The 19682-nt window shown below is 42.6% G+C and overlaps 1 protein-coding gene across 1 annotated transcript in view; it reads right to left on the bottom strand.

The window, feature by feature from the left end:
* Positions 1 to 19682, bottom strand: part of Rapgef5 (Rap guanine nucleotide exchange factor 5) — a 229683-nt gene that overhangs the window by 140294 nt on the left and 69707 nt on the right. The window contains exon 7 of the mRNA XM_057782269.1: positions 10945 to 10993. Within this exon, the coding sequence (XP_057638252.1) occupies positions 10945 to 10993 (49 nt within the window). The remainder of the gene's footprint in view (positions 1 to 10944; positions 10994 to 19682) is intronic.

The raw sequence follows: 19682 nt of genomic DNA on the forward strand, positions 1-19682 counted from the left end.
CCGTGAAAGCTTTCCTGACGAGTTCCACTTAGAAACTTTGGTCACAATATGTTTTTACTCCGTGCTGCCCCAGGCACAGGCTGGAGACAATTCTCATTTATAAAACTTTCATTGCTGGTACCATGAAAGAACTACAGTTCTGCTGTCATTCCCACAGGAAAATTTCTATCAAGCTAGAGAAACACCGAGAAGCCAGGAAATTCTCCAATAAACCGATTAGTAGTCACAGTTAAAAGAATACTTTTGATTCCTATGACCAACAGCAAATGCTTATCATTAAACTCCAGCTCACTTCCCGAGACTGCGGATCCAGCTTCACATGTATTTATCAAGGTCTGGAGCTGGAATCACCTAGGGCTAAACACAGGCTGGTTAAAATCCCGGTGCCAGGCCTTTCCTACACGTAAATGCTAGCCCCGCAGCAGGGCCGGTGCCCGCACAGCTGAGAGAGGAAGACGACTCAGAGCCGTGCTGCGGAGAGAAAGTTTCAGTCAAGGAGGAAGTTGGAAGCACCTGCTCAGAAAAAGGCAGAGATTTATCTTATCGAGTTTCCATCTGTTCCCACATTCGTACAAAAACCACTGCCAAAAGCTACAAATGAATTGTGTGTGTCTTGGGGACCGCAGGGGGAACTTCTCACCAGCCTCCTCCTCACACACTGCCAGAGCAATGTTCCCAGAGCCAGCTGACACCGGTGATCTGCTCTGAGCGACCTGCAGTTCCCGGGTGAGGTGCAGCTGTCAGTAAGCTGTGCCCAAGAGCCACAGCAGTCATGGAGAGCCCGCGATGCACCCCAAACGGGCCTGCCGCTGCGAGCGCGTGTCTCAGAGTGCTAAAGCTGTAGCTGCTGTGTGCCCACTAGAAAGGTCTCGTGGGTTTACATTACTGTGGCAGGGGAATGTTTTGTACAGTCTTAAAAAAAAAACCTTTACAATATAATTTTATAACAAATCCTGTGATGGAAATACAACTGTGGGTCTTTTTAGGCTCGGGGAACTGGAATAGGCCGTTTGTATGAGTAGACTTGTTAGCTTTATACTTAGGTAAAAATATTCTAAAGAAGTATGTGAACAAAATAGCTGGTTTTCTAAGATACAGATCATATAACACTATTTTATATTTTGCTTTATGAAATCCATTTTACTTGTATCATTGAATGTGTTTTAAACTAAAGGGACTGAATTTAAAAAACCCTCCAATGTTCATTGCTCACACAAATGCACGGAGCAGGTTTATCACGAGCATGTCAGGTGAGGGCTGAGCCGGTGAGCAATGCTCACTCTGTCACACACTGTTTGTGTCAGCTCAGCTCCATCTTCATGGCTACTTACACAATTAGACTTTTAATGTGATGAATGATGGACAATTGCTGGGTCATATGGCCAAGACAAAGATTTCCCATGATGCCTCTTACTTGTCAATACCAATTACATCAGAAAATGTGCCCTGGGGGTGCAGGGGAAGGGGGGCCTTCAGATATTCAATGATAAAAGATGTCAGTGAAATGGGGAAAAAATGCAGGAGAAAGATATTGTATTATTTGCAATTAATATTCCCATATTCGTAGGTAGTCAATCACACGCTTGACTAGGAGACATCAACTTGCGGGTGGCTATCATGGCACTGTAGTCTTAGGCCAAGTTCTCCTCTTCCTTGTATTAAAAAGGATGCTGGACAACGTGAGAAGGTAACACAGTTGCTGTGGCAGTCACCTTTCCTGAAAATGCTCCCAAACTACAAAACTTTGGTAGGTGATATGTTTCACTAGACTACAGAATTTCATGACTTTAGAAAAACTGTGCATGGCAGGAATTCTTAAGGAATATTTTAGTGCCTGAGAGAGATGTTAGCTGTAATATAGCTTTTCTTTTAATTATGTGATCATTTTCTTCTAATCGTTCCTTAAAGATTTTCACGTTAATATTTTAAATCATCTGCAGATTGCTTTTACTGGGCACCGGAGGGGCATACCGCGTTGCTGTCCCAACACTAGAGTGTAATCCGCTAGCAGTGGATTACAGATAATCTCTGTCCCCACCCTGGTCCATGATCCACCAAAGATGCTATTTAAAGGTCCAGACTCAGTCAGATACGGGGTTGTAAATAGATGTACTTCCTCTTTGGGCCACCTGGTAATTAGCATAATGACCTCTGGGGCCCCGCCTCCCAGGGCTGGGTGCTATATATCAAGTGTTGCTGGGGAAGTAGCTCCCATTCCCCAGAGGACCAAGAACAAAGAAGCTGGCAAGCTGCAGAGGAGAAGCTGCCCAGCCAACAGTGTATTAAAGACACCCATTAGTTGTTTCAATCAGCTAATTAGCTCAACAAATGCAAAACTAAATCATTAAACAAAGTGGCCCTGATTGCACTGCTGGCTTCTGATTTGGCATCCCTAACCCAGCAGGGGGAGAACAGGGTTATTCAACAAAAATCAAAAAGCTGTCCACACTAGGGAACTAGAAAAGGGTGGGACTTAATTTTTTTTTTATTTTTATATATAAAAGTTGAGATTTGCCAGGAAGTTTCACTAGCAACAACAACAAAGAAAGTACCAGGAGACTTCTGTGTTTATGCTTTGAAATTTAAATCAATTTAATTATAAAATGACTCTCCCCTTTTGTCATTATGTGAAAGAAATAAAAAGAGTTTTAGCTCTCTGGTGTGCAAACGGTCATTAACTTTTGTTTGACCCCGGGTGCAGAACTAATAATGGATTTATGCACAGGGCACTCTCATTATACTCTTCCTGGTGCATTACACAAGACACACTCCCAGGAGCTGCAATGCTAGGTGCATTACACAAGACATGCTCCTAGGAGCTGCAATGCTAGGTGCATTACACAAAACACGCTCCCAGGAGCTGCAATGCTAGGTGCATTACACAAGACACGCTCCCAGGAGCTGCAATGCTAGGTGCATTACACAAAACATGCTCCCAGGAGCTGCAATGCTAGGTGTATTACACAAGACACGCTCCCGGGAGCTGCAATGCTAGGTGCATTGCACAAGACACGTTCCCAGGAGCTGCAATGCTAGGTGCATTACACAAAACACGCTCCCAGGAGCTGCAATGCTAGGAGTCACGTCTCAGGTTTTAACTAGAAAACTTGATTCTCCCTAGACTGCCTCTCCCCAGCTTTGTATCCACCTCTCTGTTCTTACAAGAAACTGTTTCTCAGATTTAACCCATGTGTATAAAACATGTGCAGTCACAACACTGTCCTGGACACAACCGATCCATGTGTATAAAACAGGTACACACGCAACACTGTCCTGGACACAAAGCAGAAAAGCAGAATGTCTCCACAGGTCTCCATGTCCTGGGGAGACAGGCCCCCAGTGTCCATCTCTCTTCCAGCATCCAATTCTCTACAAGAGGAAGGAACTGCCATTCCAAACAATTTAATTACCTGAGTCTGTTGGGCACTGAAAATGTTAGTGGAAATGACACTGAAAGATGTAAAGAAAAGCATCTTGTTTTTCTTTGTCACTTACTTAATTCTTAACAATCCTTAGGATTAAAGGAGTCCAACTTCTGATACTCAATACCTTCTAGTTTAAAGAGATCAGCGCAGAGGGCTATTTTCTTTTATAGTATGCCATTGGATAGTTATTTATCATTTCGACTTAATAGCTCTAATTACAGAAGGCAGTGTCATGGGATTTTTTTTTAAAGGCAATTTTCTTTGTATCCCAGTGGGAGGCTTAAAGAAATGTACAAAGTGTCAGCTGCATGAATTTCCAATTATTGCTTCATCGGTGCTATTGTTCTCTTGATTTAGGAGCCTTACATCTTCCAGTATCCTTCAACTTTACACTGCTTAGAGAATCACTGCTTCAAGCCTCTTCGTGTGATTTCATGACACCAATAAAAGGAAAGACAAGCTTCCAACCACTGAACCGTTCCCTTTCCCAGTCCCTGGTGAAGATGAGAATGAATATACTTGGAGCCCGTCAGTGGCAGAAGTACGGTCTCTGGAAATGTCAGCAGAAGGAATTGGGCAGTGGAGAAGGAAAGTGTGCAAGTGTCCAAAATCAGCATGGTGTTATGTAAAATTCTTCTAGGGGCATCCTTGGTCATCACCAATAGGGAAGACAAAAATGTTAAGAATGTTCTATCAACTGTGTGAGGACAGTGGGTGCACAGTGCTGACTGCACAGCTGGCCTGCAGTGAGTACACAGTGCTGACTGCACAGACGGCCTGCATTGGGTGCACAGTGCTTACTGCACAGGACGGCCAGCAGTGGGTACACAGTGCTGACTGCACAGACGGCCGGCAGTGGGTGCACAGAGCTCTGACTGCACAGACGGCCTGCACTGGATGCACAGTGCTTACTACACAGACAGCCTGCAGTGGATGCACAGTGCTGACTGCACAGGCGGTCTGCAGTGGATGCACAGTGCTGACTGCACAGGCCTGCAGTGGGTGCACAGAGCTCTGACTGCACAGACGGCCTGCACTGGATGCACAGTGCTTACTGCACAGGACGGCCAGCAGTGGGTACACAGTACTAACTGCACAGACGGCCGGCAGTGGGTGCACAGAGCTCTGACTGCACTGACGGCCTGCACTGGATGCACAGTGCTTACTGCACAGACAGCCTGCAGTGGGTACACAGTGCTGACTGCACAGACGGTCTGCACTGGATGCACAGTGCTCTGACTGCACAGATGGCCTGCACTAGATGCACAGTGCTGAGTACACAGACAGCCTGCAATGGGTGCACAGTGCTCTGACTGCACAGACAGCTTGCAGTGGATACACAGTGCTGACTGCACAGACAGCCTGCAGTGGGTGCACAGTGCTGACTGCACAGACCTGCAGTGGGTGCACAGTGCTGACTGCACAGACCTGCAGTGAGGGCACAGTGCTGACTGCACAGACCTGCAGTGGGTGCACAGTGCTCTGACTGCACAGCCAGCCTGCAGTGGGTGCACAAAGCTCTGATTGCACAGCCGGCCTATGGGCTAAGCAGGCAGAGTGACAGCTAAACTCTCCCAAAGAGGTTTACTAATGTAGCCTTTTTGATTCTTCATAAATAGAAGCTAACCAAATGCACATTTCTAAGGATGAGAACCAACTGGCCCTGGCCATGGAGTCCCTAGAAAATGAAGAAACCATTTCGTTAAACCACTAACCAACTGCTCTTAGCAGTAGAACAAGTCATCCAATGAGGAGAAAGAAGTGCAAGAAAGCCTGTTAATTTTGTACAGTATCTTAACACCCACTACAGTAAGCTGTTAAAGGAGAAACCTGCTTAAAGTAGATCCTAATAGTCTCTTCAAAATAGATTTTTTTTTTTACTAACTATAGCATGAATCATTTATGGAACCTATATTGATTGGCAGTTACTCTTATTTATGTTTGCATGGTGAGGTGCAACTGAAGCCCTTTCTCCTACTCATGCTCATGTTAAAGATCCTTTGCGTTTGGACATAAATCTACCATGGCACCCGAGTCCTAATTAGTAGTCTTACTGCAAGAAACAAGCTACTAGGGTAGTCAGCTCTTGCTGTCCAGCCCCAGATGTGCCAACTTCCCTTTTCATACTGTTTTTGTATTAGATATATGCCACCTTCTTCTCTTTTTCCTTTAACAATAAAAATGCAATATAACTTTAAAAACAAACAACAACTAAAACCCAAGGATCTCACAGAGAAAGTATCTGCAGCTGTTATTCTCTAATACCTCTTACCGCCACAATCATAACTTTGCCTTTATCAGATGTGCATTCACTAATATGTTATACTTATGAAATATAGGCAAGGGTTTAAACACAGAAAGGGACAACGTGTCCTTCTCTTGTCCACTCCTCTCACGCCTTACTGAGCATCTGCATACAGCAGTCGGTAAAGAGTGGAGCAACACAGCGAGGTTGCAGCTCTCTGCTTCACTGCTGCTGCTTTCCATCCACTCTCAGCATCACATCCGACAGCAGCATTCTTGACTATAACAACATACAACTTGTTGCTTATTTTCATCCCTGATTGCTCCCCAAATTTGTTGTGGTTGGGGCCTATAACTGAATTATCTTCCTTTTTTTCTCTGGAACAATCTTCTTTATTCATATTAGTTTTCTAATCAGAAAGCATATTTAAATAAAGCCAGGGGGAAAAGCAGAAGCAGTACTACTCAGTTCTCATGGCCATTGATCACTTTTCATTCGCTGAGCCATGACTAATGACACAAAGAGCGACACAACTGGATCAGCAGAGACAAAACAGTCACCACGGATCATTCACTTCAGTTAACAGTTGGGGGAGGCACAGAACCCTCATATAAAAAAAATGTCAGACAGAAGAGACATACAACATGAAAGCTGATCAGATAATGTGGAATTTTGCATGGAGAGCGGGTGAGCCAAGAAGAGGCAACACAGTATTGAAGAAAAAGAACAAAGTTGGAAGACTGATACTTTCAATCTCAAGATTTACCAAAGAGCTACCATACTCAAAACAGTGTGGTACTTAATGAATAAAAGAACAGACTCCCAGGTCAGTGGAGCAGAATGGAACCCCAAACAGACCAACCTAAATACAGGCAAGAATCGTAGACAAAGGAGAGTTAATGCAGGAAGCTTTCTTAACAAACAGTGCTAAGACAACAGGATAGTCAACTGAAAAGTGAAATCTAGACCTTATTTATTGATTGATTTTGGTTTTTCGAGACAGGGTTTCTCTGTAGCTTTTGGAGCCTGTCCTGGAACTAGCTCTTGTAGACCAGGCTGGTCTCGAACTCACAGAGATCTGCCTGCCTCTGCCTCCCAAGTGCTGGGATTAAAGGTGTGCACCACCACCACCTAGTTAGACCTTATTTATGCCCATCACAAAAAAGAACTCAAAATGGACCACAACCCCAAAGAAAAAACACAAAACTATAGAACCGCCAGCTGGCACCCTGAGAAAATCTAAATGGCTTTGGCTTGGCAGTCATTTTTAGATACAGCATGGATGGATGACTCAGAAGAGAAATAATTGGCAAAGTGTATTAAAATACAAAGAACCATCAAGAAATTGAAAAATCAAGCCATAGAATGGGAGAAAATATTTGCACATGGCAAATACTTGATTGTGACTCTTTCTTCAAGTTCAACAGTAAGGAAAGGAACAAGCCAATTGGAAAACAGGCGAAAAGCTGACTGATCATCACAATGAAGAAGTTATATAGCCGGCAACAAGCTCAAGAAAAGATGCTTGCCATTAGCAAGCATTAGAGAATTGCAAAAGACAACAAAGGAGGAAGAGCAAAGAAAAGGGGGAGCTAATGCACTGCCTTAGGAGGGTCCAGATCTAAAGCAGCATCAAGCTAGTTGAAGACTGGGGCAACGGGAACTCTCACTGTGGAAGCAGGAACCCTAGAAGACCATGTGGCATTAAACACGATCTGATATAAGACCTAGCAAACAAACCTTTTAGTGTTCAATTACAGTGAGTGAAAACTTAAACACAAAACCTGCAGAAATGTTCCAGCAGCATCAGTTACAACTTCTCAACTTGAAGGTAGCTGGGATAGTTTTTAGTAGGCAAATGACTAAACTATGCTAATTCAGACAGCGAGCAGAAGGTTGGGGGTGGAGGATCTGGAATGAGCTGGGTGTGAGGACTGGATCTGATCAAAACACACATATACATGTAGAAATTCTCAAATATAAATAAAAATACTTTTAAAAAGTACTTGGGATAAGCCCAGTTTATTAGAAATGTATGAATCTATAATTATCTCAACATCTTATTAATATGTAGCAATATTTACATGTTAGTAGAACAACATCTAGAAATATATACAAAAAAGATTAATATTGATGTTGGTGAGAGGAGAGGAGATTTTTTTTATGTGGGATGTCCTATGTATATGTGTTGCTTTTAGTGGTTGATGAATAAAGCTGTTTCGGCCAATGGCTTAGCAGAGTAAAGTCAGGAGGGAAATGCGAACAGAGAAAGATAGAGGGAGTAGGTGGAATCAAGAAGATACCATGTAGCTGCTGAAGGAGTAACATGCTACACCAGTAAGCCAGATTAATAGAAATGGGTTAATTTAAGATGTAAGAGCTAGTTAATAATAAGCCTGAGACATTGGCCAAACAGTGTTGTGATTCTTCGGGTCTGAGTGGCCAGGAAATGAAGGCACAGGCTTGGTTTACAATTTTCAATTTCTTCTTCAAACATGAATGTATAATAAAATTTCTTTCAATGAGCATGCTCTACTAGCAAGAAAGATAAAACTATTTTATTATGAAAAAGAAAAGGAATATATACCATTGTATATATTTCACTGAATATTTTACTTTATAATCCCATGATAAGAATTTAAGGACTACTTTTACCTTTTCTTTTTCTGTGTGTGTATGTGTGTTTTTATATGTGTGACATGAACATGTCCATGTGGGAATGTACATACATGTGTATAGGCTACAGGTTAAAGTCTGGTGACCTCTTCAATTGTCCCCCTCCTCACTTACTGAAACAGAGTCTCTTGCTGAATCTGGAGCTCCATGACTCTGCTAGAACAGCAGCCCGATGAGCTCCAATCATCTGTGTATCTCTGCCTCCCCATGCTGAGATTATAGGCACAAGCTAACAAGCCCAGCCTTTAAGTCGTTATTGGGGATCTGAACTCAGCTCCATGTTTGCAAGGTAAGCACTTTACCAACTAAACCATCTCCCCAGCAGACAGTCTCTACTTCCTTAACCTTAAAGAAAGTAATACAAGGTCTGTAGATGTAGTTCAATTGATAGAGAGCTTGCCTAGCATACACAAAGCCTGGATTTGTTCATCATAGTGATTTCAAGGCCAGTTTAGGCTACACAGGACTCCTTACAAAGAGGAGAAAGAGAATGCAATCAATGCACACGCTTCTCTCTTAATCCCTGCTGACATCCTGTGGCTAAATCTCAAGCCTGAGGTGACAGGGACAAGGAACTGCGGATGATAGAATACTCCGAAAAAATGCTCTCCTAGCCAGATGGTATGGCTTTAATTCTGGATTTGGGAGGCAGAGGCAAGTAGATCTCTGTGAGTCTGAGAGCATTTGGTCTACGTAGAGAATTCTAGGACTATATAGTAAGATTGTGTCTGTACAAACGAACAAACAATGACAAAAAAAAAAAAACCCACTTTCTGGAAAACTGTAAACTTATATCCCCATTCTTGTGTGTGTGAGGGATCTCTTCTGAACCTAAAAAGCTGTAAAGTGTTCAGATTCCAGCCTCCACAGATCTAGGAAAGGAGGCAGTCTAACCTCCTACGATGGTGAGGTGCAACACACCTAACTTCCCGCAAGTCCTCTGTAAGCACATGTCCAGGTTCTGCTTCATGGTCCATACGTCTCCCTTGCTCACGCACCTGAAGCCCCTCTTGCATCTCTAGAACACAGCAGGCACACGCCAGCCCACATGCTCAGCCTCCTCTGTACCTTCTTGCTCTTTCTCTGGCAGTGGTCACTCAACTTGTCTTCTCAAACTTACACTGAAACTGTAAAAGGCCAGATTCCACACTCAAAGATGCAGCAGCTACCACAACTCACACAGACTTCAAGTTTCGCTTCTTTACTGCCAACAGGATCAAGATCAATGCAGTCACTTTACTTCTGACCCTCTCAAAGTCATTCAACTGTCCTTTCTCTGGCTTGGCTTCTTCCTTCTGCAAATATCCACTGTCTAATGCTGTTTGCCAGTGAGCTCTGCTCATACCCCCTCATGACCCTCTCTGCAGCCTCTAACACCTTCATAGCATCTGGTCTCTGTCTTTTTTTAATCAACAAGGTCACCAAAGCTACATGGATATAATAAATGTACCCATACTAAAATGTATTTGATTCAAACAGTAACTGAAAAGTCAGACACTTTTAAGGGTGCCTTAGAGAAAGCGACACATGACCGTCCAGTCTACGCTAACCCATTTTCTCTCTGGTTATTCTTCCGGTTTATCTACACTTTCGCTGTTGCCATCTTCCAGCCACCACATCCAGATCGTGCCTTTGCTGAGTTCCTCCACCCTCTGAACATCTCCCCTCTCCAAGTGTGGTTTGAAAGAAAACGGCCCCCAAAGGAAGTGGCACTACAGGGAGGTGTGGCCTATCTGGACTAGAAGTTGCCCTGTTGGAGGAAGTGTGTCCCTGTTGCCTTTGGATCAGGACGTAGAATTCTCCAGCACCACGTCGGCCTGCACACCACCGTACTCCCAGCTCTCATGCTCCCCACCATGATAGTAATAAACTGAACCTCTGAGACTGTAAGAGTTGCCGTGGTCACGCTGTCTCTTCACAGCGATAGAAACCCCAAGACACTAAGCAAGCATTTCCCATTTCGCTAAGCCTCCATTTTATACTGGATTTTAGCAGAAAATGTTTTGTTCCCCAGCGTATATTTGGAAGCCTCCTTTTGCTTTCTGCATATTATTTCTTCAGATTATAGCTTACAAATATGAGGACATATCTATATAACCAGTCCTGTGAAAAAAATGTTTGCTATGAAATATCATTGAATAAATTATTTTTAGACAAATAATTCTAAAATTTAAAAAAAAAACGTTGTCTTAAGCACACCAAGAAGCAGGCAGTTTGAGATCAGCCTGGTCTACAGAGAGAATTCCAGGGTACCCTGTCTCCAAAGCACTATAGTACATAGTATTTGGTGCTATCTGCCATCATATTACATAATGTAAAGTAATTTAATTGCTTTCACAATGGACTTTGATGTCTTTCCTGGTTCCAGTGGACCATAAAGATTTTTCATTTTTCCTCAGAATTGGAAATAAATTAGGGAAAAAGGAGTAAAATTTTACTTTGAAGTGTTTTCCAGAGCACCTATGCTGGATATTTAGACTGGAAAACAAATCTTCAAGATACGGTTTTTCTGCACTCTGTAGCAGGCATCCTGAAGTGCCCCAGCGCACACTAGCCCCAGGATTACAGTCACCGTCCAACCCACCAAGGATTACTCACCGGACTTTCTTGCTTTCATCGCAATAACAGCTGCTAGCTCTCTCTGCACCTAAGAAAATATTAGGGAAACAAATCATATTAGAATAAGAAAAATGGAGCCTCCAAGGCAGCACTGGGTTTGGAGCTAAGAAGCCCATATTAGGAGCTGCTGTCGAGACCAAAGCTTGCCACCATCATTGCCTTCTTTCCTCTTTTCAGTATGAGAAAAGCTGTGGCAGCAGTTCAGAACAAAAATGTGGAAGAAATCACATTTACTTTTTTAAAGAGAGTGATTTTTTATTAATTTATTTAATTTTTAAAAGGCTATTTGCCATAAAGTGGACATTGTGACATGCATATGGCATGATGAGTTCTTTGACAACAACTATATATTGCACTCAGAAACAGTACGGCTATGAACTGATAGAATGATACTCTGACAAGCGTAGTAAGGATTAAGTATGCCTGAGGATGCTTGTTTACATTAGGAATTCCAGATGGGTGGTCCTGCATTAACAGACCTCTGCTCTGACACAATGAACTTTTGCTGCAGGCTGAGCAGGTGACAGGAGCCAGTCTGAATAAGATGCAAGGTAAAAGCAAATGGCACTGAACAGGGCAGGCAAAATAGACAACACTTAAAATCACAAGGGTCTTCCACCATGTTTATCTTCCAAAATTTTAGCTTATAAATGCTGACGCTCTGCCAGTTTGAATGCTTAAATCTGCCCTTTAAAACATCACACGATGAACGTTTGCAGGTGAAGCTGTGTGGACAGGAGGGTCTACGGCACGGCATGCAGCAGCTCCCAGTGCCACCGAGAATGGGGAGGGGATGCAGAGGTGCGAAGATGGCGGGGCAAAGTGCTTTTTTGGGTTTGATTGTTTGCTTTTTTGTTATCTTTGTTTGTTTTTGAGATTTTTGTTGTTTTTAATCAATATTCTTACTTGTATTTTTATATTTTATTTTTATTGTTTGTTTTTAAGTTTTTCTTGGTGGAAGATGCTACAAAGGTGAAGGACAGATATGGAGGGACTGGGAAATGAGTGGGGTTGGAGTGCATGATGTGAAATTCCCAAAGAATCAATAAAAATTTATGTTAAAAAATTCTCAACGAGAAACATCAAAGACAAAAAGGATAAGTACACTTATTTTCAAGATAATATAATCACAATCTTGAAGACAGCCATGCTTGGTAGCAATGAAAAAGAAACCATAGTGAGTGAGTCCTTTTCTCTTCTAGACACAACCTCTTAAGAGTGTGTAAGTCTGTGTACCTGAATATATTACAGTGATGACACTTAAAAGGGGAAACATGGGAGTTCAAGGTCAAATTCCAGATTTGCCATTCAAATTAATTTAATTTATATTCATTTACTGTAAGGCAAGAGTGCTAATGTGTTAGACCGTGAGATTCCATCCAGAACCATTTCCCAGGGGCCCAGGCATCAGCTTCTTAAGGAAGCTTGCTCGGCTGACACACTTCCCTTATGGGGTGCACAAATGTCATTCAAAAGTGCATTCTCCTGATGTAGCTGATTCTTCAATGCCTGAGACTCTCACGACAATTACACAATAATGAGTAGGCACAAGATCTCTTTCTCTCCAACCTTGGGAGTTTGGAGTCTGAAAATGGTCATGAATGGAAGGTTTATGGGGAAAGAACAAGGTGGGGAGGATACTGAGGAAGTAAGAACTGAAGAATGACCAAAGGAAAACATCTAGAAATATATTGTATCTGCTCAAATAAGAAAAAAAATTAGCAAAATAAAATACCAATCATTGAACATTTGTATTTTGAGTTGTGTACTGTAGCATTGTTATCTGCTTTAGGATTTTCCTCCTTCACAACGCCACAAAGCTGTGAGAATGGTACAAAGATGCAGATTATGAGCGTTCCCTGGCATCCTGTCAGCAGCTGCCTGATGTGTGACCTCCCAGGGAAGGTCTCACTGCAGTCAGAGACAGAAAAGCACCAGAGATGGAGAATGATGGAGAAATTGGATCACCAAACTTGCTCCTGGAGAATCACTGTCAGCCTTCCCTACCTCAGCGTTAGCTCTCTACGCCTCAGTGCCTTCCACAGGGTCTTCAGTCAGTTGGAACAAGGCTCAAAACAAAATAGCGCAGTAAAGAAAAAGCAGTGTATTCTAACAGTTCTGTATCCTGTACAGTTTCCAAGGATTTGGAGGGAAAGCAATTGGTGGGCTGAGCAATAAAACCATAGAGGAAGGGTAGGAAGAAGAGAGTTGTGGGCAGTGAGATTTTGGGAGTAGTCTAGCACTTCTGTCCACATAAAGCAAATGAAATTACTGTACTCGCTACATCCTCTGAATTTCTGCAGAGAGAGGACAATTGTCCTACACATGGCAGGGTTAGGATGACTTCCACAGTTCTGAGTCAGGAGGGAAAGAGCTTTGACTAAACGCCCTTTCTTTCCATAAAACACAAAGGGGAAAGTGCTGTTCAAGCAAGACACAATTAGGTCTGATCCCATTGGCACCTTCCCAGGTCTTGTTTGTTCCTGCACACCCGGCCGTTGTGTCATTAATTATTCTAACTCATGTGGCAGCTGCTTGTCTTCTGAACTAGATGCTCCAATGAGGCACAGACCTATATGTTCTTTCGCTGACATCATCCAGCAGAAGGGAGGCTTCTTCATGAAAAGACAGTGACTTAGTACATACAAAGGCATCTCTTGAGAGACTTAGGGAGTGAAAAGACACCGAGGGAGGAAAAGGAACATTCAAAGAGAAGGCATCCCCTGCCATAAGCTACGCCAGCAGGAATCTTGGTGGTGGTGGTGGTGGTGGTGGTGGTGGTGGTGGTGGTGGTGGTGGTGGTGGTGGTGGTATTGTTTTTTTCTCTCTGTAGCCCTGACTGTCCCTAAACAATCTCTGTAGACCAGGCTGGCCTGAACTCAGAGATCCACCTCTCCCTGCCTCCTGAGTGCTGGGATTAAAGGTGTGCATCACCTCACCCAACTAAGGAGTCTTAAGAATATAGTGAAAGGCCATAATCTCCTTTGCAAATTGTTAAGTACGAATTTAAAAAATGTGAGCAATCACACACTGCTAAAACTAAGCATTAGAGAAGGAATGCCATGGTCCAGCACCAGGAAGTCCTGCAGAGGCCAATGCTCAGACAACTTCCCAAGGACACCAGCAAGGACCACCCAGGCAAGAGTCTCCCAAATGCCTGGTGAGCTGCTGAAAGAGCCCTTTAGAAGACAATGGATTGTTCCATTAGTGTCAATGACTTAAAGTCTCTTCCCATGGGATTCAATGCTGTGCCCAGGACTGAAAACCATTGCTCTCGTCAACAACACACTAGTTTTCTCTAAGACTCCATATTCCAATATTATACTCATGCCATCTGGCAACCAATCTTTACTTTTATTTTGCTCTACCCCAATTTAATTCATTAGTTAAGGAACATGAAATTTGTTGTGTCTTCCAGATAAAAGTGATGCTATAATGCAATCAAACGATCAGACTACTGGGTATATCATCAGGCTGACAGACTCAGGCACACAGAACACTAACAGATGATTCTTAGAAAGTTTTAATTTAAGATACTGTTTGCTCAGCACACAAAACTGCTATTATAGTCCAAGCACATACAGTTGAAGTGTTGGCTGCTCTCATGAATATCTAAATGGAGGCTGGCTGGGACTGAGAAGACACAGTTGTCAGTTTCTCTTCTCTTCTGGTTACCCATCAGAAGCTAGAGTCTGAAACACGTTGAAGTGCGTTGGCTTCCAACATCTACAAGAGCAGGACCAATCCCAAATGTGCTAGCGCAGCTGGTCTTACCCCTAACACTGCCTGTTTTTTCCCTGGTACTTTGATAGTACTTCAGCCTCGAATCATAAACACTTACAAAGTTGTGCATCACAGCTACGACTGGAGAGCAACAGGAAGCCTTAAATGCAAACAAAAGAGCTAGTCTCCCAAAAGAGCTTAACTGCTAAAATGAGAACCAGCTTTCTGGAAGAAATGACTCTTACAAAGCAAGGTAGGCCAGTGAGGGCCATTCTAGGGCAGAACAGTAAGGGTAAAGGTATTTACCTAACTAAAAGGCTGTCTTTACCAACTCATTTAGATACAACCAACAGTGAAAAATTTTGCAAAGATTCTTAGAATTCTAGAAGCAGTTAAGTTTTGAGACCATAGTAGAAATGTTTTAAGCCACGGGTCACTTAAATATGTATGTCTTTTTTTTTTTTTCTCAATTTCTCAAATTAAATGTAAGGAAAAAAAGAGTTCTCTGATATGCTAAGTTTTAAATCACTATAAAATCTTAAGCTAAGGACGGAGGATGATTCAGTTGTTAAGAATGTGGGGGCAGAGGACCAGGATTCAACTCCCAGCCTCTATGTGGTGGCTCAACCATCTGTAACTCAAGTTCTAGGGGATCTGATACCCTCCTTCTAGCTTCAACAGGCAATACATAGATGTAGTATCTATCCAAACATGCAGGCAAAATACCCAAACACATAACATAAAAATAACAAATAAAAAAATTAAGCTGGTATAAACTAAGAATTTGAGCAAAAAATATATATACTTCTTTAATTAAGCTATTTTCATATAAGACATAAATAAGTTCAGAAATTTTAACTTCTGTTCCTAGTTTGATCGTCTTGACAGGTTTCCACTTGGCTGACAGGCACATCCAAGCATCAACTGACGACAACAACCGGCTCCAAACGACTATGAGTCATGAACTTGCTGAAGCTGATACAGACGAAGCCAACAGATATAAATGCTGTCTTTTCAGCTGGTCAATGAACCATTGCCCTTGCCTAACATTCTAGCCTTCCAGGGCCTTGAGAACAACTTCCTAGTATCAGAAGGAAATAATTACAGAAGTGAATAAGTCATCCTTGTGCTCCTGAAATGTTATATCAAAAGGGAATTTCTTATCATAAGAAACATGAAATAAAATACTAGCTGGCCTTCATTCTCATTCCCAAGATTCTTCTAGATAAGGACTCTGATAGCCATCGTAGGAATTTTGGCTCTCTGCTTCTGCTAATTGCTGTTGGTTCTTATTTCATTGATGCCTTAACTAAATGATAATTTCTGTCTGAAATTTAGCTGATGATGCTAAAATCCCAATATCAGCCCCTGGACCAAACCCATCTCAGGGATTTGAGATGATACACTCACTACTCAAGGGGGTAACAAAAGGATCAAGCAGATGCCATAACAGGCTGTTCAGTCTTCAAGCCTCAATGTCAGTTTCCTGAGACTGAACAAGCAGTTTCTTAGGAAAAGCCACGAATAAAGGACAATAGATCTCCAATGCCCCAACAAGGAGATCAAGGAAGTGGCCATGCCTGAACTAGCCTCCCTGGTGACTCAAGGACTGGGCCTGGGACTTGGACAGGTCTGCACAAAAAAACGGAAAACTGTAGCCCTGGACAGCCCCTGACCAGCCCCAGCCAATTAGAATATACTAAAATGACTGGGCTTCCCAGTAACCTATACATAGAGTCTAAAATATGACTTTCCTGCCCTATAATCTTTACCAGGACACATACAAATCCTTCACTTTATACATCTCTCTCTCTCTATCTTCAGTCCCAACCTTATGCTAAATTAATCCATTTACTTGTCTTTATTTCCACCTACTTAAGTGTCTCTTGACCTTATAAATGTTCTTTTCTTCCCTTTCTCCAGACCGATCATGGCATTCCACTTCATACAAGGAATTAACCTTAAGGATCAAGACATTCTTTTGTATTTTCTTTTGAGACAGGACCTCACCATGTACCAAGATTGGCCACAAAGATGTATTATATTTTATATTTACGTTAGTTTGAAAAAACCTTTCACTATTTTTATTGGCATGTTTACTTATAGCAATATATGCTCAAGTCCAGATTTTGTAAGTTGTAGAGTGGGAGAGAAAACCACCCCGAGTACCACTGTCTCAACAGCTGATCCCAAATGCATTCACCAAATGGGACATGATTCTGATCACCAGGCACAAGTTGTAAAAACCAGTGCCAAGTCTATTGCCAACAGGCAGTTCATACATGTTTCTGAATTTTAAGAAAGGACTGGCATCCCAGAATTGTCCTATAGATGATCACCAGTTCAGTTTCATGTGGAGAGGCTTGGGCTGCTACACAGATACAGAAAACAACAAATAGCAAACTTCTGTTGTATTATTACACACCAGGGCACTGTTCCAGTAACCATGGGCTTAATTTAATTTCATATTGCTTGAGTTATGGAAACAGTTCAGGTGCGCTCTTGAAAACATTCTGTAATACATACGAAGATGATTCAGACAAGCTGAATTCATACAGTGTGTTAACCCTCTTACAGGTTTCTGTCATACCTGTTGGAACTCAGTCCTTGAATGAACCTGTTTTAGGGGACTTCTGAGAGCTTGTGAGAAAGCGCCAAGTAAACAAGAGTCCTGTAACCTCTGTTCCTCCAGAACATGGATTTGCTCTGGAAACATGCTTCCACGCCCCTCCTAGGTGTAGTAAGTAAGACTGGATTTGCTTTAGATTAAACACTGTGTTTTCTCTTGTTATCCAAAAATGTTTTCAAGCATGGTTGTTCTCGTGACTGTACGCAGCCCAAACTCTCCTGAACTTTTCTCAGTTGACCTTGCTTGGCCCTCACAATACCTACAGACACAAGCTGCCCGATGCTCTGAGTAAAGTTGGCTATTGCGTGAGACTTTAGTCCACCTCACTGTTAGGCTCAACTCTCTACTCTCCCAGTTTAAAACATCAACTAGATCAATAAGAACACAACTACCTGGCCTCTGCAGATTCATCTCTTTTGTTTGTTTTGGCTTTTTTTCAAGACAGGTTTCTCTGTGCAGCCCTGGCTGTCCTGGAACTCAGACTGTAGAACAATCTGAGTCAGAGATCTGCCTGCCTCTGCCTCTGGAGTCCTGGGTTGAAAGATGTGTGCCACCACAGTCAAGCTCAGACATGTCTATAAATAATTAACTAAAACAATTTAGGAAGATAATTTCCAAGGGAGCCTTTGGTGTGAATGAGCAACTTTGTTTGAAGACCCTAGTCATTGTTTCCTGGAGGTTTTATGATCACTTTCCCACCTCTCCCTCCTCTCTCCCTCTCTTTTCCTCCCCCTTATTGGGTGGGGATGGCGGGGTTGGGGAGAACAAACCCGAAGCCTCAGTCATGCTAATCATATACTCTACCATTGAACTACAACTTTAACCTCTATAGTTTTTATTATTAAAATATTTTAGAATTTTTATTGACTTCTTTTTATGTATATAGGTGTTTTGCTGCAATGCACCATGGACATGCCTGGTATCCTTAGAAGCCAGATGAGTCTGTCAGATTCCCTAGCATCAGAGTTACAGTCACATAGGTAGAGAGGATCAAACCCAGGTCCTCTAAAAGAGCACCCAATGCTCAAGCTCCTGGGCCACCTCTTTTGCTCATTTTTCTAAGCCTCAGACCTCCCATGTTCTCACTCCCCACTCACAGTTTCGTTGAATAAATTAAGGGCTCTAGAAAATGGTTAAAACAGCAGTCTTGTTCCTTAAATCTAGTCTAAATCAAATTAAAATGATATTCTAATTTCTCCATGACTGGCATAGGATCTGATGAGCTTTCCATGTTTTCCACTTAGACCTGGGATATTCTTAGGCTTAGCTTTATATTCATATTACACGTATTAGAGGAGATCTCCCATGCGGTCTGAGCATCTCAGCAGTCCTAACTGCAGGTGCTATGTGAACTTCCTAACCCCATTCTGCAAGCTTCAGCTCTCATCCACCTCCAGGAAGTACGAGGAGGCTTGATAATTACTCAGCAAGGAGCAACAAAGGAAATTTATTTCAAGGGAATTATGGGGATGCTGTAGGGACAGCAAACCTCAAATTCATGAGGGTTCAGTCACTTCAAGGACTAGTGCCCTTGGAGTTTAATGGTCAACGGGACTGCTCTCATTTGAAAACAGCAAGAAGCCTGGCAAAGGGGACATGGTGGACTACAGAAGCAGAGAGGAAGTAGGTCCTGTGCTGGGACTGCAGGCATTTCAGAAATGCAGCAAGCAATACTGCCTCCATGTTTCTCAGAAGCCTGGAGAGGGCTGGCTGTTAAGTCATTTAGAAAATGGGTCTTCTAGGAAGATGGGTGATTCCCGGGATGGAAGCTAGAAGCATGCTGCAGAAGGTTAGGTTCTACAGATTGAGAAAGAAGAGAAATTATGGAGAAGGGAGGACACTGGAGCAGGAGTGTCCAGTGAAGCCTCACGTAGCTGTGTAGACAGCGCTCACAGAGAACTGCTACCAGATCTTAGCTGTGGCAGCAAAGAAAGGCTTATACTGACCTGACAACTACTCCCAAAGCCTCTCAATGCCTGATTTAGAGATGGCACAATGGGTAGCAGAAGGGAAGAGTGGAGAAAGAAAAGTAAAAGAAGAGATGAGAATGTCTACCCAGGCTTGGGTTATGGACAAGGAGACACTACATTCTAGTGAAACATTGAAGTCCTGATACAGGACTCAACTAGACATGTGAAGACACTGGTAACTTCTGTCCCAGTTAGCGATCACTGATCAAAAGCAAGGTGGGGAGAAAGGGTTCACTTGTCTTTCACTTCCAGATCATAGTTCATCTTTAAAGGAAGTCAGGACAGAAACTCCAGCAGGGCAGGAACCTGAAGGCAGGAGCTGATGCAAAGGCCGTGGAGGGATGCTGCTCTCTGGCTTGTTCTTCATAGCTTTCTATAGAACCCAGGACCACATT

The sequence above is a fragment of the Chionomys nivalis genome, chromosome 10 (assembly GCF_950005125.1).
Source record: "Chionomys nivalis chromosome 10, mChiNiv1.1, whole genome shotgun sequence".
NCBI lineage: Eukaryota > Metazoa > Chordata > Mammalia > Rodentia > Cricetidae > Chionomys > Chionomys nivalis.